We start from the raw sequence: 23,929 nt of genomic DNA, 5'->3' as shown, positions 1-23,929 counted from the left end.
GCCTAAACTAACGACACGAGTCTTATTGATGTTGGGTCAAAAGTGATAAATTGCTGAGTATGTGGAGGCAAAGAGTTAGATTTATGTTCCTGCTTTGAATTATAATAAATCATGCGACTGACAAACGCACTGTGCATAAAGCCCATCTCAAGCTACCTGACCTGTGTTACACCTCGATCGCAGCTGAGGCAACTTTATTTATCTCGATTGATTATACACCACAAACAGCATTAAATATTGCTGTTTGAGGTTAGAGCCAGTTTCTTGGAGTCAGTTTGTAAGTTTGTTCCAATTTATGCCAAAGTGTAGCTTCAGGCTTCAGACCTCATCGCACTGATTTACCTTTGTTCCAGGTGTGACTCTGGTGTTTTTGGCCTGTATGGATGCACCATTTCAGAGGAGCACTGAAGGCAGCCAACCGGGTTTCCTCCGGGTGCTCTGGTTTCCAAAAACATGCTAGTCAGGTTGGCCCGCGGAGTCGTAGCAGCTCAGAACTAAGCCCTGATCTACGCACTTTTGTTGTGCAATGACAAATACAGCATGAAATTGAAATTAGCTTGGCCTTAGCCATTTGTAAACTCCGATCAATTATAATTTCCCTACATGTTACATCTGGGTCTGATCTCAGTGGCCGTGTTACATTGGTTGACTTTCTACCAACCATTCAGTGAGCGGGGGAGGCGGGTGTTGTAGGTGACGTCAAGCATTTGCGCCGTGTTTGCTGGTTGTAGTTTGGCAATGGCGGCGGATACGAAAGTAATGCAAACTCTTCAATCCGTTCTGGCTCGGCTCCCAAATATCCAGAAATTAAAATTGATGCCTTGGAATGTGCAAGGAATGACCCCAAGAGCATAGCTCACAGCTGCTTCACTCACTCGGGCGCATTACATACGTCACGACCAAACGCTAGCGAAAATCAGATCCAATCGTTTCAAAAGTTCACCCCTCCCACCTGATAATGGAGATCAATTGTGAAAGGGTGTGGTAAAACCAGGCTAATTCAATATTATCCATCTATCCATTTTCTTCCACTTTATCCTGGTCTGGTTCGCGGGGGAAGCAGTCTCAGCAGAGATGCCCAGACTTCCCGATCCACACACACCTCCTCCAGCTGTTCTGGGTGGACCCCGAGGCGACACCAGGCCAGCTCGGAGACATAGTCCCACCACCGTGTCCTGGGCCTTCCACGAGGCCTCCTCCCACTAGGACATGCCTGGAACACCTCCCGCGGGAGGCGACCAGGAGGCATCCGAAACAAATGCCCGAGCCACCTCAGCTGGCTCCTTTCGGCGTGAAGGAGCAGCGACTCTACTCCGAGCTCCTCCCGGGTAACTGAGCCTTCACCGGATCTCGAAGAGTATTCCAAATTATATATATATATAAAAAAAAAAAAGAATTCCCAAAAGAGGGACCCTTTCTATGTGGAGTTTACATATTGTCCTCAGTCCAGTTTTCCCCGTCAACCCAGAAAAATGAGCAAACCTCTGGATAGACAGTCCTTATTCAATCAAACTTAAGGTCTGGGATGGGTCACTGGATGCTGCACTGCGCTTGCCCTCCTAGATGCATTAAGGATGGATCAAATTCCCCATGGAACAATGAAATAACTTAACCTTCACCTTAGGCTGGTAAAAAAAACAGTTTACAAATCCAGAATAATGCATAGTAAGACTGTGATTCATATTTAATTAAGCTCCTCAAAGATGGCTGTAAAAATGCTGCCTCAAACACTTGACATTTCCCTCTTGGTTTGTTGTGGTATCCTCACAGTGGCATTTTGCCCCTCAGCTACAGCAGCAGTCTCCTCTGGTTCAGTCGGCAGTCTCTCAGTGTCCCGCTGTCCCGTTTGTCTTGGCTCTGCTCCCCAGTGACAGAGCCACAGGGGAGTCCGCACTCGGCCGCTCGTGTCTGCCCTCTGATAAGGACAGCCTGCGAGAGCATGCATGGGCAGCTTGGCCCATTTGCCTATTTGCATACTCCGTTGTTTCTGTCAGGGGGATTTTGAGGTGAAATCCACACAGGCGGGAAAATGGAGCATCATTTTGTCAAGTGTTTTTTACTTAAACGGTGACAATTAATGTAGCAGTCAAGAGCAAGCGTTCTCATGGTGATCTGGCTATGGGCAATCTTGAATAATACAGCAGTAGGACCTTCAATTTCTTTTAATTCTTCTTGAAACATAATAAAATAAATAATTAGAATTTTTTTACATTTTACTCTGGTTTAGTTTTTGGATCCAGCACCTAGCTTTACCTACTTTTTGGTATGCATGTCTATTTCTATTACCAATAGTATTAAAAACTTGACCTGGGCACACTTAACCTGATATCACACTGGGCGCAGTAATGGCACGATAATTGGATGGAAATTGGAAATGGTAACCGGGAAAACCAGGGAGCTCCGTGACCTTTATTACCAAGAAAACACTTGCCATGCTTCTTGGTTTCTTACAATCTTGTACTGGGTTAGGGTTGAATTTTGTGCTACCCTTGATTAACCACATTCAATTTGTATTTGACCCTCTCATTGCATTAATATAAAGCAGGGGTAGGCAAGTTTTCTTGGTGGAGGGACGATTTTCTTTATTGTAAACAGACCAAGGGCTGAAGCCGCTGATTATTAGCCCAAAGTAAAGCACAACACTGGAAAAATGACCATCTTAAATGAGGTAAATGACTTAAAATTGCTTGAATTAAAGTTCTTCTATGTTGAAAAACAGAAAAAAGTGAGTGCATCTTCTTCTTCTATGTTGAATTTGAGTCGGTTTGAACTCATCCAAGATACAAATCCTATAGCGCCAATGGAACAAGAATAAAACCCACTGGAAATCATGTGAATTGACAGAAAATTATCTGAATTAAGAGAATAATCAGACCAGACCAAATCTACTCATGTCATTTGTTCCTTAAAATGATTATTCTTTTTCCAGTGCACTTCTTTGAAATGCCAGTGTTGTACATATTACATGAGCTCATTGGGTGTATTGACAGTATTTCTACTTTTATTTCTCCCATTTAACTCTAATAATGTCAAAAGTACTCTGATTTGTGTAATAAGGTTTCTCAAAATCATCTTGAGGGCCAGAGGTTCTGTGCTGGAGGGCCGGATTTGGCCCCCGGGCCTGACGTTGCCTGCCCCTGATACATTCACATTGACTCTCCTTGACTTCTCTTGTGTTCGTATTCTTTACACACTACGTTGTATTTTGATGACAGCGTTTACCTCTACATGAGTAACTTACACCAAGGGAGTTGGGTTTAATTACTGCTGCCTCTTATCACAGCGTCCTTGTAATAAAGTGTTTGTTTATTTGGAGGACACGGCGGTGCATACAAAACCATCATTAATTTTTTGGGGTGTGATTTAATTTCTGGTAACTGTCCTTGGCAAATGAATGTGGAACATTGAGCCAAAAGAGCCATTGACATTGGCTCCAAATTAAGGCCAAACCAGACTCGCAGTCAATAAACACAAGCATGTTCCAGCAATACATTTTAAAGAAAAACCTTACCTTGTGTGAATGCTTTGGGTGACTTGTGTCATGTGAAAAGTGCAATACAAATAAGATTCCCTTAGAGGCCCTATACCTGACAGGGGAGCCACGAAATTAAAATGTTAGCTGTGGTCTAAATTCATTCTTAACTTTCCCACGATATTTTCAGCATCCCAATTCTTCACAGGGATGAGTTCAAGCATATTTCACAACTTACAGGGTCACTTTTCAGAGTCACTGTCACAGAAATGCTGGGAAACTAGCCTGCAAGTTCATTCAAAAGCTTTACAATTACATGTACAGTTTTTCCCCACAAATGTCTGACTTTACACGATACTAAAGGTGGACAAAATAAATGTTGTCGTGTTCCCATCTCGGTCCAGCTGCTTTTTCACTCACTGCCTCCATGTTAAAGGGATATTTCAGGATTTTTGACATAGGGCCTCATTTCCTAGTTATCGAGAGTGTTGCTGATTTCTGGAGATATTTTTTTTTGTAATTCATGCAGTTCTTATGTTTGAAGAGTTTCGTGGTGCAAGGCTAGCACATTTCTATGGTATCAGCTAGCCTGTATTAAAAACAGTCTGACCCGCTCCACAGTGCACCTGAGGCAAATCACTTATAACACCAGACTAACCATATAAATGTCTGTGTCGATAGAATAATTTTTGGAATATAACTGACCTTGCATCACATGAATGATTGCATTTTGAGGGACTATTTTCTAGCAGATCACTCCGCTGCTGCGTAGCTTATACAAACACGAAGCAGATGCTGCTCAAATATAAGTTCTTTTAAATGCAAAGTGGTTAAAATTACTACACACAGACATTTAGCTGATATCGTAGAAATGCGCTAGCCTTGCACGAGCCTAGCGTCACGAAACTCTTCAAACACAAGAACTGCATGAATTACAAAAAAAAATTACTCCAGAAATCAGCAACACTCTGGATAACTAGGAAATGAGGCCCTATGTCAAAAATCCTGAAATATCCCTTTAAGATGAAGCATGTGTGTGTGTGTGTGTGTCAATGACACACTCAACAGTTTGATATAGTTGTATCCGATTTGAACTTTTGACATGGTTGCAGGTGTATCATGATAGTTCCAGGTTGAGAGATTTTTGGTCTGATCCTTTTCCAGTTCCTTTGCCATATTTGCAAACGCTGTGCTGAAGATGTACGAGAGCAGAGATGATTAAACTCACACCAGCAGCACCCTGCTCCCATTTATTTCCTCTGCTGGCCAGAGCATTGAGGCAACTAAGAAGAGGAGGGTCTCCTGACACAAGAGTCTGGAGCCTAGACTGTTGAGCCCTAAGGAGAGGAGGGTCTCCTGACACAAGAGTCTGGAGCCTAGACTGTTGAGCCGAAGCAACACACTAAATGCAGATGCAAAGTGATGCTGCTCGCGACAGCAGCCACAGGCGAGGCGCACTACAGCTGCCTGTCTGGAGCTCCTGACCCTGGTTCCTGCACATGGGGCTGTTTGGTGACACATCTTTAGAGAAAACTGAACTAAGAAAAGCTGCAGTACCCTCACATCCTGTAAAGTCATGCCCTTTATTGGTCAGACAGTGCATTTCTCCCAGTCTAAGAGAGACAACACAATTATTCCATACTGTTTTGTTGTACATTCACCGCTCAGTAAACTCTCTATTGTATGTGTGTTTTTTCAGGGCATTGATTTTGCTAGTTTCACCGGCTACATGTTCCTGGGAATCTGCCTGGTGCTGCTGACCTCGTTCCCATTTCTGAGGATGCTGTACTGGAACAAAAAGCTCTACAACAAGGAGTCCATTGAAATAGTCGGTGAGTGTGTCAGAGCCAGTGGAGACAGGGCATTCATGTCTGGATCGAACAACAATGTTTCTAAAACACTTTCGGCAAAACTTTTGAAAGGCTACATGGATTCTTTGCCTGGCATGTAATTGTCTTTATGCACCACACGCATCACGCTCGCATTCGATGTCAGACAGCAGTGCAATTTATGAATAAGTGTATTATCACATCGCATGGATCTAGTGCAGCCGGCTCAGCAGAGGAGCAGCAGTCATTCATCCACTGTTTGGACCTCCAGGTCATCGGCCAGAGTTAATCCACATTTTAAAAGTCGGTGTCTATGTGGGATTGACGTTTGAATTAGGGCTGCACAATACACTATACAGTTCTTTTATTACATTCATTATGTCTTCTTGAGTAACAAATTTGAGTTTTTTGGTTTCTTTTTGAAAGACACTATAGGTAAAAACAAACAAAGCTGTTTAAATACCTTCCGCGTTTCCACAGACAAGCAACTACTTCTGTCTTCGTCAGAGGCGTCTCCCGACGTGCATGATGTGTCTCTTATTGGGATGTTGTTCTTCCCAGGCGTGGCTACACTGACATAAGCAATAAACCTGTCAGTGTGGCCACGCCTTCCGCCGAGTGTTGGTTAGTGGAGAAGTGCGTCCCATGCTAAATATTGGAGATGCGGTTCTTAATTGGATTCAGTAATAAATGTGAGTATCACCTCTCTGAAGTTTAGCTCTAAACATGAATGCACTGCAGTAAAGTCAAAGTGATGGCACAACAACACTATAAATAGTTCCTAAGTGAAGACAACAGCTTCTCACTCTGGAGCCAATATGGGAAACACACATTCGTTACATGTCTTTGCCTTTCTGATCTTGTTGCTTTACACGCTACCACATGGGTTAAAGGGAAGTTAGTTGGACTTGGCACAGATCAAGAGTGTAATCTTCTCCTTAATGCATACGAAAGTAGAGGAAAAATGATAAACGTTGGTTGCAAAACAGTTGCAGCTTTCCATCCACAAATCCTACTTCAAAACCTGCACACCTGCGGCTCTGGATCTGTTGACCTTATTGAAATCTAATTATCTCCGTGCTGTGGCATTTGCTCCCTGTAATTCCCACACCTGATGGATCGGTCCGTGGGATCGGAGTGTCAGGTTTTCCTTACCCAAACTGTGCTGTCTTCAACGTTAGTGGTTTCTCTGAGGGTGAGTTTGTTGTTGTTCAGGGGATTGGACACCTTAACCTTTTACGTTAATGCCGTAACTTTGTAAAAACACATCCTTTTGTAACCCTTCGCTTAGAATAGACTGTATTCAGTGTTTTTTAGTTCATGCTTTAAATTGATTTGGACTTTTATTATTCCATTATGTAAAATCTTCTTTTTTATAGTATTACATTGTTACCTTTTCTTTCATGACAAGTTTCTCAGAGCGCTGCAGTGTAGTCAATATTCATTCTTTACTCTGTGAAAGAGAAAAGAATTACTCTCTACTATCGTAGACCGACAGAAGCGAGGCTGCTACTACATTCATACAAGGAGTGGGTGAAGTGTCTTGCCCAAGGACACATATAGGGGGTCATTTACCAGGCGTTTGCTGCTTATACACTTTTGTATGTGCTACTTGTTTTGCACATGAGCAGAGTCATTTGTGCATTCTCTCATTTAAATATCAGATTTGGGTCCATAAGACATGAATACAAGCAGTTTCACATTGTAATTTAGGTAGGCCTACACCGTAGCCTCAAATAGCCATATACTATTTTTCAGCTTCCACTCACCATTTAGCACCAGCCTTGATAAATGACCCCCTAACAGTCTGCACCTTTGTTAGTGACTAGAGCATGCTCTGCCGGGATCCCTCTCTCTCAGAAAATGGTCCTTTGATGCCTGTATCCACCCCACGATGTGAAGATAATCTCTATTATTCACTAAACTCGTCAGTGGTCATAATGTTTGCTCGATAATGTTCCCAGAACTGAAGCACGAGATCCTGGTTTGGAGACAGACGGCCCAGCGCATTAACCCCGCGAGCCGAGAGGAGACCGCTGTCAAATGCCTCCTAATGCAGAAAGTCCTGAATTTGGAAAGTTTACTGCGCAAAATGATGAAAACCTTTCAAAGGTGAGAGGAAGTACTGAACACATGTAATACCTGGAGAGTGCTTTTACCTTTGCACAGAGCCTTTCCTGTGGTTACACAATCGCATTTGGCAACAAACCAATCATTTGCAGAACTTGCATAAGGCTCGCTGGACTTTGCTGTATACACCACTGCAGTGGCCCCCAAAGTTCAGGAAGGGCCTCACAGACATGGCAAGGGGGCCTCCAAAAGTTTCAACACTGGGCAAGCAGATACAAAGTAGTACTAGAATAAAGTAGTAAAATAACTTTGTCATTTGTTTAAATATTAGTAGTTAGCATATGATTATTTAGACTTCTTCATACCTGTGTAATACAATACTTACAAAAACATGACTTTTATGAGGGAATTCCTTTGTTGGGGAGGCCCATAATCAGATCTTTGAGGCCACATCACTAAACTTGGCTGCTCTTTAGGAAGGTTGGAGGGAAATATTTATTGGCAGTTTGGCATTGACCATAATATTGTTTGATCTTCTTGTCTGTCAATGCCAAAACCTTTACGACCATGTTTGTGAAAGTATCAACAAACTTCATGACGCCCCAGATCTAAAACGTATGTCCAAACTGTGGTCAGTTTAATCTTGAACATAGGCATAAGCGGGACTAAGTTTTAAAGGAACAGGCCACCGTGTTTCCATACTGAGATATGTTGAGCTTAAACGAGTTGATCCGTACCTGTCTGGTCTTAACGCGTAAGCTCAGTCACGCAAAATGACCAAAGATGGAGCACTTCGACGTCCGCACAGTAATATCTTCACTTTGCTGCGCAGACGTCGAAGTGCTCCTAAGATGTCATTACGCCTTACAATATAGTACCCCTTTTTGTCCACTTAGAAAATCGACATGTTTAATTCCGTGTAACTTTACTTGGCCTATTCCTTTAAAACATGATGCGTGTTTGGTTTTGTTATCATTTTTAACCTAAAAGGGAAATTTCAGGATTTTTGACATAGGGCCTCATTTTCTAGTTATCCAGAGTGTTGCTGATTTCTGGAGATATTTTTGTGGCGCTAGGCTAATGCAAGGCTAGCGCATTTCTACGATATCAGCTAGCCTGCATTAAAAACAGTCTGACCCGCTCCACAGTGAAGCAAATCACTTATAATGGCAGACTAACAATATAAATGTCTGTGTCGATAGAGTCATTTTAACCATTTTGCATTTAAAAGAACTTATATTTGAGCAGCTTCAGCTTCGTGGTTGTATAAGCTACGAAGCGGTGGAGTGATCTGCTAGAAAATAGTCCCTTAAAATGCGACAATTCATGTGATGCAAGGTCAGTTATACTCCAAAAATTATTCTATCGACACAGACATTTATATGGTTAGTCTGGTGTTATAAGTGAAGCGGGTAAAACTGTTTTTAATGCAGTGTAGCTGATTCCATAGAAATGCGCTAGCCTTGCACAAGCGAGCACCACGTAACTCTTCAAATATAAGAACTGCATGAATTACAAAAAAAAATGTCTCCAGAAATCAGCAACACTGGATAACTATAGGAAATGAGGCCCTATGTCAAAAATCCTGAAATATCCCTTTAATCTTTCATCGTGAGGAGGATACTTTTACTAAATGTTCCTTTTTTTGACAGGCAAATCTCACAGGAGGACAAAAACTGGGAGCAGAACATTCAGGAGCTGCAGAAAAAGGTACCGCTCTCTCCTCCACCTCAGCCTCTTCTCCCAATAATGAAATTCTTCAAAACGTCACACAAGACAAAAACTCTGATAAAACCATTTGTCGTGTACCGTCGCTCATTCAAAGTAAAAATCTGTTCAACAGCACAAAATCACAGACAAGGTGCTGCTGGTGAAGTGCGTCTCTGTCCTGAGTGTCGTCATCTTCATGTTCTTCGTCAACTCCTTCGTTCCCAGCATTCACTTAGACCTGGGTGAGTCTCACATAAACTCTCTGTAAACTGACACAGAGCAGGTGGAGGTCAAGAGGTCAAGGTCAGCTTTGTTTCTATGGAACATTTACACAAAAAGCTGCTGCTAAAAGAGCTGCTCAGAATCAGAATTGTAACAGTTCAAATTATATCATTATATCATTACAAAGGTTAAATACTTTGATGTCTTTTGTATCCACATTGACAAGCGCACAAGTAAACGCTGATTTTTTTAGTTTTTGCCCATTTGTTTTCCACCATATGTATTTTATTTATTGGTTAAAGGGGCTAGATCCAAGTTAGCCATTTTATACTCACTACTGCCACCTCAGGTCATACGTGTAACCGCAGCTTCTATATTAAGCTTGTGCATGACGGCAATTCGGACCCGAATTAACACCTTTTTGAGCGACAGTGCAGGATTTTAGAGACAGGTCTGGGTTCATTCTACACATAAGGACATGGTTGGAACATGTAAGGGGAGGAAAATACATAATTTTTTTTACATTTTTAGACTCTGTATAGTCCCTTTAAAGTAAGTAAATTTGCTACATATTGAGCAAAACATTTCAATACACTTTCCCCTCAAATACTTTCACTTCTTATAAAACCCAGTGTTTGGCAATGTAAACATTTGAAAGTACTAATTTCTCAGCACTTCTCCTTCTTCCTCTCATCACTGCTATTGTTTTGACACAGAGCTCCTGGTGCTTATAGCTTCTGTCGTGTAATTATGAGAATAGCTTCCTCTGTCCCCGCGTCTGAATGAACCAAATAATGGGCTCAGTAGCAAAGGCCATCCGCAAATTACATGGATGCGGCATTTAGACGCGTCACATCCATTCATGAGCTGTGGTTTCAGTTGTTCATAAAGTCCAGTTAATCCACGTTATTAAATCTCAAAGCACCCGTTTACTGTGACCTTCTGTATTTGGATCTTTTGCGAAAATGCAGAGGATTTGTTCATATTCTTAGCCATTATAACCATGATTTTTTATTTTTAACATCAACCCCTCAACTTGCATTCAAATTGAAAGCTGAATTTACTTTGGCAAATTGTTTCCAGAATCCGTTTTTTTCTACCACTATAAACGTGTACAATGGGCCAGAATGAATGTAGTGTGCGAGTGGTGGGTGGTCGGAGGAGCCGATGGTGCAGACTGGTAGCCTTGCTTCCGTCAGTCTAACCCAAGGGGCTGCTGTGGCTACAACAGTATCGTAACCCTTTAATGCTACTCCCGACACCCTTTTTTGTATTTTCTAAGCATTTGGAGGACAAACACAAATGTTATTAGTTAATGTTTATTTTGTTTTTTTGATAGACCTCTGAGTTACCTGCTTAAACAAGTCCAAACCTGATCTAAAGCAGCACAAACCAGTCCAGCCTCCTCGAAACCAGTAAAAAGCAGCTCTAAACCTGTCAAAAGCAGCATAAACTAGTCTAAACCTGCTCTAAACCAATCCAAACCTGGACTAAACTGGTCCAAATCAGGTTTTAACCAGTCTAAAACTGCTCTAAACCAATCCATAACTGCTTTAAACTGGTCCAAACAGTCTAAAACTGCTCTAAACCAGTTCAAACCAGTCCAAAACGACTCTAATTCAGTCTAAACTAGGTCGCAACCTGCCCAAATCTGCTCTAAACCAGCATAAACCAGTCCAAACTAGTCCAACCCCAACCTATACTAGTCCAAACTGGATATTTTTAGTAACACAAACTTGAACCAAATGGCAGCGATAGGCAGAATTAGAAACAACCCATGATTCGATAAAGTGTGCTCTACCAAACGGTGAAGCAAACTATTAAAGGGTTAACACCACCGAGTATATAGACCGTAAGAAATAATACACAGCTTCTCCTCACTCCTCCCCGTGTGCCATAATAACTACGTTCAAGGGGGAAATCACAGCTGATTTACAGACTCCTCCTACCCCGCTGACGGAGCATGTTCCTAATAAGGGCATAAGGGCGGGGTCTTCACAGTAGATTCAAAGTCCAGCCTGGTTTCTTTAATTGTAGCTAACCCAGCGTGATCACAGGAGGAACATCTAGCTTTAGAAAGTTTAGGAAAATTCGAAAACCACTTGTTTAAAAGTTGTTTTTAACGTGTCTAAGTGCTTTCTAATGGGAGACTAGCGGCTATATGGAGGTACTACAGCAATGGCGGACCAATGGCGGCCCCTAGTGTCGAGGTCTCAAAGCAGAGCAGCCCCTCCTGTAAACAAAGGTACAGCAAGCTAAGTTTTTGCGACAGAAACGCCTGAGTATCACCAGAAGCAGCATCAGTCTGAGAACCACTGACCTAGTAAATTAAAGTAAGAATAAATGGTTTGGCCTCAATGTATTTTTCAGCTTTGCATCTATATGACCATGGTAGAAGGTGAACCCCACTTAAAGCCCATTGTGTCTGGACAATGGGCTCAAAATGAAAATATAATGAAGATAGAATATAGCCTGTATTGTTGTGGGCAGCTGCTCCCACTATCATTTTAAACCATTATTTTTTTATCAAGCAAGCATCTTTCAAGATCTATAGACACGTGTACCTGTAAAGTGATGCCATATTGTGAATTAATCATATTGTGGAAGCAAATGCCAGTCTCTCAGTATGGACTTTCTATGTGGAAGAGAATACCGATGAAGAAACAAGAAGAAAAAAGCCACCTTTCATTTAATCATAGTATAAGCCTTGTACAGTTACTCTCTTGCTTCTCTCTGTCAAAGTGTGCGCGTCAGGTGATTGACCCGAACACGATCTCATTAACACCAGCGCAGTGGTCTTTATTCAAGATGGCCGCCCTCACACTGGCCTTGTCACTTCTGCGGCTGCTGCGGCTACAGAGTCCACTCAATGCTAAACATGTTCAGTTAATTACACCGGGGTTAACTCCCTTTGACACTCATTAAATGACTGTGACCCCTCAACACTCTGTTCCGGGTCCCAGGGGAGCGTTAAGCCTCAAACTACACTATACCTGATTCTTTTTTTCTTTTTTTTCTGGTAGTGGAACACATTTGTTTTGTCCTCCTTTAGTATATTGTAAACTCAAAGATTTGTGGGGAAACACTGTGCAACTGCGGTGGAGAGGGGGTGAAGGAGAACTGTGGCTCATAGCAGAATAACACAGAGGAGAGAGAGGAAATTTATGTACCTATATTATTACATATACATTTAAGCTAGTCTCTACAGATCAGGACTTCCACGTGCTTCCAAGTTTTTTTGGTCATATATTGTTGCTTGTTCTTTGATCGATGATCCCCGAAGACTCTGCCCCAGACCGTTCTGACTGTTTCATTTCCTGTCCACAAGAACAACTTGATTCAGTAATTGGCATTGCAAAGATCAGAAACCCAGTGCCACCAACAACATTCTTTTTCTGTATTGACAATAATTGACCAATTGACGTCACTTTTGCAAATAATAAGCACAACTCTCATAATCAGCATGTGGCTCTTCAACATTTAAAAGATTGTACAGATTTTCTCATTTTCTTTTTAATTTGAAAGCGTGTGTGTTGTAAATGAAGAAAATATGAACAGAAGTTTGTTGTTGTTTTCCCTCAGGCTGGATTGCAGTATTGGGAGCTCTCTGGCTCTTGGTACTCGCTGATATCCAGGATTTCGAGATCATCCTGCATCGCGTGGAGTGGGCCACACTGTTGTTCTTTGCCGGCTTGTTTGTATTAATGGAGGTAATAAAATCTCAGGTCACAGTACCACACCTTTGGGCATGTTTGATTTGATTTGCCTCCTAATCAAGGACACGTAAAACCTCTTTAAATAACAAAAAATAATCCAGTATGTTTCCTCTCTTCCTTCTTATTATTATTGTGAATTTACTACTTTCTACAATACAAGCTCATCTCATTACTAACATTTCAGCTGTTAGGTAAGGTATACTTTATTGTCTCACTGGGCACTTTTGTCACATTCATTTTGTCTTCTTGTTTACAAATTAGTTATAAGGTACTTTTGGAAAGACACCAGGTATAACAAAAAGCTTTGTTCAAATACCTTAGGACGGACAGGGAATTTCTACTTCAGAGGTGTCCTCCGACATGCATGATGTGTCTCTTATTTGGATGTTGTTCTTCCCATGTGTGGCCACACTAGTACCTAGTGTCTTTCTAAAGAACCTGAAAAACTAATAAGTCTTGCGCACATACACACATTCAAACTTGATGTGGATCTCACCTGTGTTATTTTGGCGACTAAAATATTTAAACGCAAGAGAAGTTAGTGATGATTAAAAGTATGACTATAATATTAGAATATTAGCCTAGATATTTTTGTCCACTCAAAAGACTCAATAAAAGGAACGTCCAGTGGCACAGTTTGAAAGAGGTTTCTGTCATTCTGTCAGGCCTTGTGCTTCACAGCAAGAAGGTCCCGGGTTTGATTCCCACCTGGACTGGGCCTTTCTGTGTGGAGTTTGCATTTCTTCCACGTATCTGCGTAGGTTTCCTCTGGGTACTCTGGTTTCCCCTACCACTAAACACATGTACACTAGGTAAATCCTCCATCCAGGGGACTCTGACCATCAGCCTGGCTCCACATCTGGAGATGGGTCCCCTGTCGCCGCCCACTACTCCTTGCGGGTCGCCCCAGCGGTATCGAAGGATCGGTCGAATGCAAAGAGCAAATTTCCCTACGGGGGCAAAAGTATACCTTAATATAAATGTAAAGTTGACTAGATGAATTACTTCAGACAATTTTTGTTAACTAAAGTTATGCTAAAATCAAAGAAGAATTGATTGACTAAATCTAGTCTAAATTAAATAACCTTTTTGTCAGAAGACTAACACTTATGACTATAGCCCAAATCAGCACATCAATCAGTGTCCCATGTTGTTATTATCCTTTGTAGCCCCTATAGCTGAAATAGCTGTGTATACGGCTGTTTTTTGTGAATAAAAGTGTGTTATGCCGAGGCTTCAGCGCTAATCTCTTCTCTTTCATTCTCCAGGCGTTAGCGCAGCTGCAGCTAATCGACTACATCGGTGTACAGACAGCACTGCTCATAAAAGTAAGTCTCCCTGTGCGCTTTGCCCCTGCCATAGATGCTAATTGGGCACAGGTGACACTTACAGATTTCATGCATATCAAACCTTTACACTGCGCCGCCTGGAATTCAATTATTTTGTTTACGTCTAATCCTTGTCACCGGCTGAAGAGGCTTTTGGATCATTTTCTCCCACGTACTTTGTCGGGCGTTTTATGCAGGCTAGGTGTTTCTCAGCAGGAGAATTGCAGCTGTAGTGGGTGCATCGGATTCGGTCTACCCGCCGGGACTTTATGCTGCTCGTAATGGGAGCTGGCAGGTGGTGCGCTATTCAAGGTTCTGACCCCCAAACATAGGACGACATGCTGAGTCCAACCTTCTCCCTCTGCCCAGTCTGAAGACACAGGGAAGTGGCTTTGTATGAGCTGGACTCGCATCCACAGACAGCGTCCTCATAGAATAATAAGAATGTTTCCTTTCGTCCGAGAACTTGAATCAGAAATATCATTGCTGCATGTGTTGAAGTGGGATTTCGGATGCTTTTGAGTCTTTTTATTCCTCAAATATGTAATGTTTCCTGAGCAGTTTGTATTACTGTCAAGATCAAAGCTAGACAACATCAAATATGGCACCACCGTTAATTTTTAGAAAAAACCTGGCAAACAACAGATCTAAAATATAGCCGCAAAGCCCAAAACAAGGGGGCGCTTCCTCCCTCAATCTAAAATCGAGGGAGCAATTTTAGATTGACTTTTATGGGCTTTTATGGGCTCTGTACAATTCAAGAAGAGCGCGTTAGTGAGTGTTTGAGAGGAGGCGAGCGCTTCGCGATTACAAGAGGCCCTTCGCCAGCCTTGATTAGTTTAAATGTCACAAATTAAGCATAATAATTTAAATTTGCATTGTTCTGACTAGTTATGATTCGATTGACCCAGATTATTTCACTTGATTAAATAAATGTTGTCTTTATTCCAGGTTAATTTTATTTGTCAATGGGGTAAAACAATTGTACTTTCTCATTTCAAGCTGAATGGCATCAGAACCAGTGAGAAATGTCCTGAGACTATAGCAAAGTAAACTTGGTCTGATCTGTAAAAAATTGTGTAAACCTCTCAAAACAACATTAATAATCTCAATTCCAGTAATTTAAACCCATGCTTGATATTTAGTTTTTGTAGTGCATTCACTGAAAAACAAAAAACAAAATCCAACACCTTTATGAACCAATCTTTGCAACTAAACAAACAGTACATTTAAACCTTTTAACACTGAAAATTGAAAATATAGGCAATTTTGGCCATGTTTATGCATAAATGTCTTGCTTTAATGCCACGTTTAATGCCCGTTAAGGCCTTGTGGAAACAGGAGGCAGAAGAAGTAGGTTCGGTTTCCGTTCCAGATCTCTTTGGTCTGTCGGTCCAGAGGATGCAAAGGCTAAGACGGGTTTTGAATGTGAAACTTTTGCTCTTGAGTGAATTGATATCTCCAGCTTTAGAAGGAGACAGAGGAGGAGCAAAGCAGGTCACCTTCAGAAATACAAACAACTTTTCCTAAACTTTTGAGAACTACTTGCATGAAATGGACAAAATGTGATCTTATCTTTGGGAAATAGCTTTAAAAGTTCTTGAATTATGTCACTTTACGCTGATTTTGAGCAGGTTTGGACTGTCTTTAAATGAGGCCAGTGGAACAAGCAGTAATGGTGATTGGCAGTAAGAGTCATTTTCTGATCTAAGTAAAATATTTTCCCTCTTTTCATTAATTGTGGCACCAGGTTTTATTAACATGACGCACATTTCAAAGGTTTAAATGAATTCCTCTGGTAAACTTGAGTCGTTTTAATCAAAATTTCAAAAAGACAACAAAGAATATTGGTAATGAGTCTTATGGAAAACTCTTTTAAATGAATGGATACCTGACCCTGAGTTGACAGGATGAACTGTTTTGAAGGAAATTAACAAAAGTAAAGCTGAGAAATAATGATATGAATATGATCAGAAAGCACGTATATAGTTCGTATTCTTTGGTTTAATGTAAACAAGGGAGATAAGGAGATACATATACAGGAACGTTGGTCTCTCATAAGGGGCTTCTGAACCGCTCTTTGTCTGACCCGTCACCTAGGACCAGTTTGCCCTGGGCGTGTGATGTTCAGCGATGAGGACACACAGGTTCTGCTCGAGGACAAGGAGACTACAGGCGAGAGAAGGGGTGTTTGTGGATGTAAAACGAGATGGTTTTCAGGAGAGGAGAGGGAGGACTGAGGGAGAGACGAGAGGACAGAGAGAGGGATGAGGATTTAGGAGAGAGAGAGGAAAAAGGGAAGACAGGAATGGAGTGAGGAGAGGACAGAGAGGAGAGGAAAGGGACGATAAAAAGAGGAGAGAAAAGAGACGGGGAGAGAATTGGTAAATGGTTACATATATGTATCGCCTTTTGTACTTGCCTGAGGCACTCAAAGGGCTTTACATCAAGGAACCACTCACCCATTCACACTCATTCATACTCCAGTGTCAGGCACTGGAGGCAAGGCGGGTGAAGTGTCTTGCCCAAGGACACAACGACAGTGTGCGCCTACAGGACATTCCGCACATGGGACGACCAAGCGCCACTGTCACCCCAGAAAAAGAAAAAAAGGAAGAAGAAAGAAGGGAGAGAGAGAAGGGGGACTGGTAAATGGTCCCATATATGTATCGCCTTTTGTACTTGCCTGAGGCACTCAAAGGGCTTTACATCAAGGAACCACTCACCCATTCACACTCATTCATACACCAGCGTCAGGCACTGGAAGCAAGGCGGGTGAAGTGTCTTGCCCAAGGACACAACAACAGTGTGCGCCCCAGGAAAAGAAATAAGGGAGAGAAAGAGTAGAGTAACACCTTTTTTTACACTACCCTTGATGCATTGTCATCCATCCATCTATCCATCTCAGACCTCGTGAGAGAGATCTGTTCCCTCAGATCTCGAGAGAGATCTGTTCCCCTAGATCTTGTGAGAGATCTGTTCCCCTAGACCTCGTGAGAGAGATCTGTTCCCTCAGACCTCGTGAGAGATCTGTTCCCTCAGACCTCGTGAGAGATGTGTTCCCCTCAGACCTCGTGAGAGAGATCTGTTCCCTCAGACCTCGTGAGAGATGTGTTCCCCTCAGACCTCGAGAGAGATGTGTTCCCCTCAGACCTCGAGAGAGATGTGTTCCCTCAGACCTCGAGAGAGATGTGTTCCCCTCAGACCTCGTAAGAGATCTGTTCCCCTAGACCTCGTGAGAGAGATCTGTTCCCTCAGACCTCGTGAGAGAGATGTGTGCCCCTCAGACCTCGAGAGAGATCTGTTCCCTCAGACCTCGAGAGAGATGTGTTCCCTCAGACCTTGAGAGAGATGTTCCCCTCAGGCCAAGTGACCGTTTCTCCTATGACCCTGCTCCTCCTGGCTTCTCCTGTTAAAGCCATTACGTCTCCACCGGCCTTGAACGTTGGGCATGTTATGGTCTGAATCGTTCCTCTGGTCGTTCTGTCTCCGGTTCCTGTAGTCTTGTGAGGCGTAGTTGTTGGCCCGTGTGTCCTGAGGTGCTGTGCTCCTCTCTGGCTCCACGGTTTTCAGCAGATCTGGTTGTTGTTCTTTGGACTCCTGCTGTGCGGCTGCTGCCTTCGCTGCCTTCTCATAAGCTATGTTTTGCCGTAAAAGGCTAATGTTATCTTTCCGAAGAGCCTCTATGTCAGACATCATTTCAACATAGACATCGGCACTGTGTTCCAGATTCGCATAAATCACCTTATTATTTATCTGGAGAACCCTTGCTTCTTCCCTCCACTTGTCCGCCTCTTCCATGGCCTTATCACGGTCCGCCTTCATTTCTAATTTCTCCTCTTCGAGTCTGTGAAGGATCAGGTCGCTTTTTTCTTTCTGCTGCAGCTGCTGTTGGAAGTTCCTTGATGTTTCTAGCTCCGTCTTGGCCTCCAGGAGTTGTGTTTCCAGCCGTAATATGGTCTCAGACGTTTGTGCTTTAGACATCTTGAGCTCTTCTGAGAGGACGCATTTTTCAGACACAAGCGACATGTTTATTTCTTCAATGTGGCTGATTACGTTAACTTTGTCCTGAATATCTAACTGTAGTCGTTCACGGTCAGCTGCAGAAGAGTTCACATTCTCGTACAGTTTTTCAACTTGTCCACGGAGAACGCTTGCTTCTTGCCCAAACTTGTCGGCTTCTTCGATAGCCTTGTCCCGGTCCGTCTTCAATGCTAATTTCTCTTGTTGAAATGTCTCGAACATACGATGAGACTCTTGGAGAGCGTGGAGTCTGTCTCTCACACTCTCCTCCAGGCTGTCGTAGTGTTTAGAGACTTCATCTTGGAGCACAAGGTTCTTTTGTTGCTCCTCCATCAGTTTTTGACTTGTCTGATGGACCTGGTCTTGTATCTTCTTGCAGGAGACCATTTTTTTGTCGAGGGTCAGCTGCAGAGTGTGGTTAGCTCTTTGCTGTGAGTCCAGATCTTTATTGAGGACTTCAACCTGTAACCTCAATGCGGAAATGGTCTGTTTAGCTTCCTCTGCGGCAGTTTTATTGGCCTCCTTCATGGACAGCTGCTCCTTTAGAAGAGTCTTCATTTCTCGCTCCATCTGGTGGACTTCTTCTGTCAGGGCGGCGTGGTTCATCTCAAGCAGCGTAAACTGTTCAAACTTGAGACAATTCTCCGCCAGCTCCTCGTCCTGCCGTTGTAGCAAAAGCGATTGCTGTCCGACCTGGTTTTCCAGGTCTTTGATCTTCTTACGAAGACTCGCGTCTGCTACTTTGAGCTGTCCATAGTTTGTCTTCAGGGCGTCGATAACTAGCTTCATATTGTCTTTCTGATTATCTTTTTCCTGTTGAAGGAGGAGAATTTTGGCATCCCGCTCTGACACGGCCGCTCGAAGCCTAAAGTTCTCCTCATTCAGACCCTTGTTTTGGGCGTTTAGAGCCTGGACATCAGCTCTACTCTCCCTCAGGGCGTCGCTGTTGACGTACAGCGCGTCCTGTGAACAAAGGGTTTTGTCGGCGAGGTCCCTCACTAACGAGGAGTTTTCTTGACGCTCGCTCTGCACCTGCCTCTGCAAAGAGAGATTGACCCTCTCCGCTGAACAGAGCGCAAGCCTGAGCTCCTGAATGAGCGCGGCGTCGGAAGAACGCTTCTTCCCAAACATTTTCATGGCTTTTTTCACGAATGCGTTTTTGAAAAAAGCGGAAAAATGCGTTGATACACGACTAAATGTGTCGGAGAATGTGGCAAATGCGTTGAATTGCTACAAAATGCAGTTCAATGCGTCGAAATTTGCCAAAATGCGTCAAAATGCGTCGAAAGACTCGTGAGACTTGTGACTTGTGTGACAGGGAATGAGTGACTGAGGAATGAGCTGATGTAGAGTTAAAGACTAGGAATATGACATCATCACATTTAGAACAGCTGGAAACATTCCACACAGCTGTCATAGAGCTCTAGGGGCGTTGCCATGGTAATCCATTGGAACCCATATAGATACAGTAAAACAGTATTCACCTTATTCCGCCCCGCCCACTTTTGCCATTTTTTGCATTGTCTCGGCACTTCCGTTGTCCAGACACTTCCGGTCGAGCGTGAAGCCATACATTTAAACGGAGAACGAGGGAAAATATTCTCTGCTCAAATCTGATGTAGATTGTTTTGTGTAAAATGGCCAATGTTCATTTGCACCACATGTCAACACTGCACCGTTTCTCTGCGCGGCCGAGAAACGGCTTTGTTTTTGTGTAGTGACTGATTTTATGTGGACTTCTCCAGCCCCATATTAACAGATAGGAGAAAAGGGGCGGGCACAAAAGGATCTTTTCTTTTATGGCTGTATCCCTCACCAGTCTTAGTATTGAGTGCATTTTATAAAATACACAATATATGAGACTGAGGCTGTCATTTGGTCGTCTTTTATAAATACAGACGGACATTAACGTCCATTAATGAAAGGAAGGATAAAGGAAGTATTGTATAATAATTAAAAGACAAAGACTGTAAGAAAAAGACTGAGACACAGGGGATCTTTTCACAGATGAGCCAGGATTTTGATCAGGAGGAGTTACTTTTATGCTGTGTTTACCGGCAATGTGATGCAGGTGAACACATTGTCATGGAAACAAACTCAGACCTTTCTTGCTGCAGGCGAGACTAGTTACCACTGTGCGCTGCTGCAGGTGGTCACACTTTCACTGAGCGTTGGCCCTTTGAGGCGCACTGGACATAATAGTTGTGTTTGATATAAATCAGGGTTGGTCTGAAGAGGGCAGAGTGCCGATAAAGAAGCTCTTATCTGATGCGCTGTTATCTCCGCCCGCAGGCCGTGCCAGAGGACCAGCGTTTAGCCATAGCCATCATCCTGGTCATGTGGGTGTCTGCTCTGGCCTCTTCACTCATCGACAACATCCCCTTCACAGCCACCATGGTGAGAGCCCCGTGTGTGACGTCTCCACCTTCACACGGGCTTGATCTGTCTCGTTTCAGATGCAAAAGCTGATCAATGACCCGGCAGGACTGCATCAAGTGAAACTGAACATGAGAACCGGCTGGATGCAAATAGTTCACGTTTTACCAATTTGATAAAGCAATAACAGAAACTTTATTCTGAAAGTTTGATACAGACAGAAGAATGTGCCATTGATTTTTTTAATAAGCAAGACTGGCAACACTTTAGATTACAGCCCACGAGTTCCATGTGTAGGTACAGGGAACAAGAGAGTAATTACACGTGTAAGTACAGGTCAGTTCAAATTAAAGGTGTACAAAGTGGAGTTGCAGGTGTTTTGACCAGCTTTATAAAGTTTCTAAAATAGGGGAAAATTAGTGTATAACTAATGCAAGTAAGACGCTACAGTCTGTAAGATCAGATAAGATAAGATAAGATAAGATAAGTAGCTACAAGAATCAAGAGGGAACAGAGAATAACATATTGGTAATGGTAAATGGTCTCTTTTCCACCTACATCAGGCACTCAAAGCATTTTACAGCAAAGAACCACTCCACCCATTCATACTCTCATTCATACACCAATGTACGCAGACACTGGGGGCAATGTGGGTGAAGTGTCTTGCCCAAGAACACAACGACAATGTGCACTTTCAGGAGGTGGGATTTGAACCCCCGACCTTCCGATCATGAGACGACCCGCTCTACCATCTGTGCCACTGTCGTCATTTTATTTATTTATTTGTTTATTTGGTCGGGACAGTGCATGTTAAAGAACATACATGGGACTCATGCATGTGAACACGCCACACCAGATTGAAGCCTTGGGCTGTTTTACATCCGTTTTCCCACCCTCGCACTCTCAAACACACTCTCATTCATTCTGGCTTATTGTACATGTTTTAGTAGTAGGGGAAGAACAGGGAAAACATGCAAACTCCACACAGAAAGGCCCTGTCCAGGTGGGAATCGAACCCGGAACCTTCTAGCTGTCGAGCACGAGCCCTAATCCACCGTGCAGTGGGATAAAAAAAGAGTAAAGGAGGAGGAACAAAAAGAAAATGACTCCATAACTAATGCGCAAATACACAATACCTAATGTGTAACTACACGTCAGGTCTGTGATCTAAAGTGAGATGCTATGTACAGCGTTATTAGACCTTAGGTACATGTACCCTTTGGTAAATCACTTTAATGTGTAATTACTTTCTTGTTACCTGTATCTACACATGGAACTTGCGGGCTGTAAGCGTTGGAAATAAAACTAAGCTTATATCTACTTACTCGCCTGATCAGACTGTTAAAGAAGTGGAAAATGGCCTATCTATGCCTATCAAATCACATATTCAAGGTTTTATTTTTGAAACACAATATTTTGAATTATATTACAAGAAATACCAAGGTACAAAAAAGCCCATATTAAGCATAATATACATAAAGTGTTCTAAAGATGATGTTTTTGTGCAGATCCCAGTCCTGATCAACCTGAGTCAGGATGCAGATGTGAACCTTCCAGTGAAGCCGCTGATATTCGCCTTGGCCATGGGAGCTTGTCTTGGAGGTAGGCAGCATCGTGAAGTGTCCTTTAGATTTCCTCACAGACACCGGCGCTCTCTGGGTTCATCTGTGTTTGAAAGGTCAGGCTCCTTCAGTGACAGGCAAAAATACATGTGGGCAATTTGTGTGGGCTGTCGCACAGAAACTTGAAAGGAAAATGGCAAATTTTTCAATGCTTTAATTGTAATCTTTGCTCTTCTTTTTCGCCGTGTTCAATTGAGGTGCAAAAAATAGTTCCTGTATTAGAAAAGCAAAAAATAGTTCCTGTATTAGAAAAGCTAATTTCCTTTTCATTTATCAGTTGCTTCTTTTTTATTGGTTCAAGTATGTATGAAGTATGCTTATTACAGATGTGAAAGTTACAGAAATAAGGCCCTTCTTTTGCAGAACTAATTTCACTACCCATTTTCACGAGTTAAATAAAAGCCTCATCCTGTGCCTGCTGTTTGTAATAGGGATTGAATAGGGTAATGGGGTAAATGGATTGGAAAAGTGGGCTCTTCTGTCATACAGTAGTAGAAAAATACACAATTACAATGTTGAATTTTTCCCATCTCATCACAGCTTGGCCTACTCCCCACGTTTGCTTTTGTCCCGTCCTCTCTGTGTCCGTTTGAGCGATTTCACCCACAGTGCCCTGACAGCTGCCAATCACAGGTCCCTGCTCTGAGCCACAGAGTCAAGGCCTGTCCAGTTCTCCATGAGAAACTTGCTGAAAGGGCTGAAAGTAAAGCAACAAGTGATTGATTGCCCCCTCCTCACCCCCCATAGACACATCCCCAAGTCCTCTGCTTTTTAACTCATTCTATAAGCGCCTCAGGGAAACCTGTCAGAAGTCGTCCAACGCCTGGGGATTCATCTCTAGATCTTGGGTCAGGATCTTAATCAGGGTTATCGCGCTGAGGGAAAAACTGCTCCGGTTGAACGGGAACGTTTTGAGGAAACCTGCCCAGTATGTTCTTCTGGATTTCAGGACTTTCTTTCTGTGTGTTGCCCTGTACTGGCCCCTCAGCCACACTAACTCGCCTTTAACATTTAAAGCACTACTAAGTGACTTGTTTACCTTATTACATCCTTTTCCTAGTCCCTCTGGGGGTAATGCAAGTGTTAATGGGATGATTGGGGGTCTTTCATCTCCCCCTGGTGTCTCTGGCCAGAAGACCACACTTGCAGCTTTCCCTTCTCCGACCCCGGAGGTCCCAAAACACACTAATAGAATCACAAAGAAGAAGCTAAGAGGCTAACGGGCAAAGCTAACTGCGTCCTAGCGTCACTTAAACAGTATTTACAGCCAAGTTTGAGTGAAAAAGAATTATCTTCATTGTGTAATTGGATGAACAATATCCCTCTCTCCCTTTATCTTTTCTGTCTGCGTAGTATTTACTCTCACGGACAATTAATGAGTAAAAAAACGCAACATGCTACGACGCCTGCAGTTCCGCTTGTGGCCTCTAGGGGCATGAGTTACTTAGCACTGCGTCGTGAAATGTGACTGGCTGTAATTTAAGGTGTGTTTTGTAATCTCGTGTGCAGAATAGATTTATAGCAAATATCCAGGAATTTAAGATTACAGTTTGTTTCTCTC

At 42.8% G+C, this 23,929-nt stretch overlaps 1 protein-coding gene across 1 annotated transcript in view; it reads left to right on the top strand.

The window, feature by feature from the left end:
* oca2 (oculocutaneous albinism II) overlaps nucleotides 1–23,929 on the top strand; it is a 76,741-nt gene that overhangs the window by 39,144 nt on the left and 13,668 nt on the right. The window contains exons 15-22 of the mRNA XM_079574897.1: nucleotides 5,172–5,304; nucleotides 7,266–7,413; nucleotides 9,024–9,081; nucleotides 9,215–9,323; nucleotides 12,886–13,013; nucleotides 14,288–14,347; nucleotides 20,663–20,767; nucleotides 22,255–22,348. Of these exons, the coding sequence (XP_079431023.1) occupies nucleotides 5,172–5,304; nucleotides 7,266–7,413; nucleotides 9,024–9,081; nucleotides 9,215–9,323; nucleotides 12,886–13,013; nucleotides 14,288–14,347; nucleotides 20,663–20,767; nucleotides 22,255–22,348 (835 nt within the window). The remainder of the gene's footprint in view (nucleotides 1–5,171; nucleotides 5,305–7,265; nucleotides 7,414–9,023; nucleotides 9,082–9,214; nucleotides 9,324–12,885; nucleotides 13,014–14,287; nucleotides 14,348–20,662; nucleotides 20,768–22,254; nucleotides 22,349–23,929) is intronic.

Source organism: Gobius niger, assembly GCF_951799975.1.
Source record: "Gobius niger genome assembly, chromosome: 17".
In the NCBI taxonomy this organism is placed as follows: domain Eukaryota; kingdom Metazoa; phylum Chordata; class Actinopteri; order Gobiiformes; family Gobiidae; genus Gobius; species Gobius niger.
Note: the sequence above shows the minus strand (reverse complement) of the source record. Positions and strands in the feature narration are given on the sequence as shown.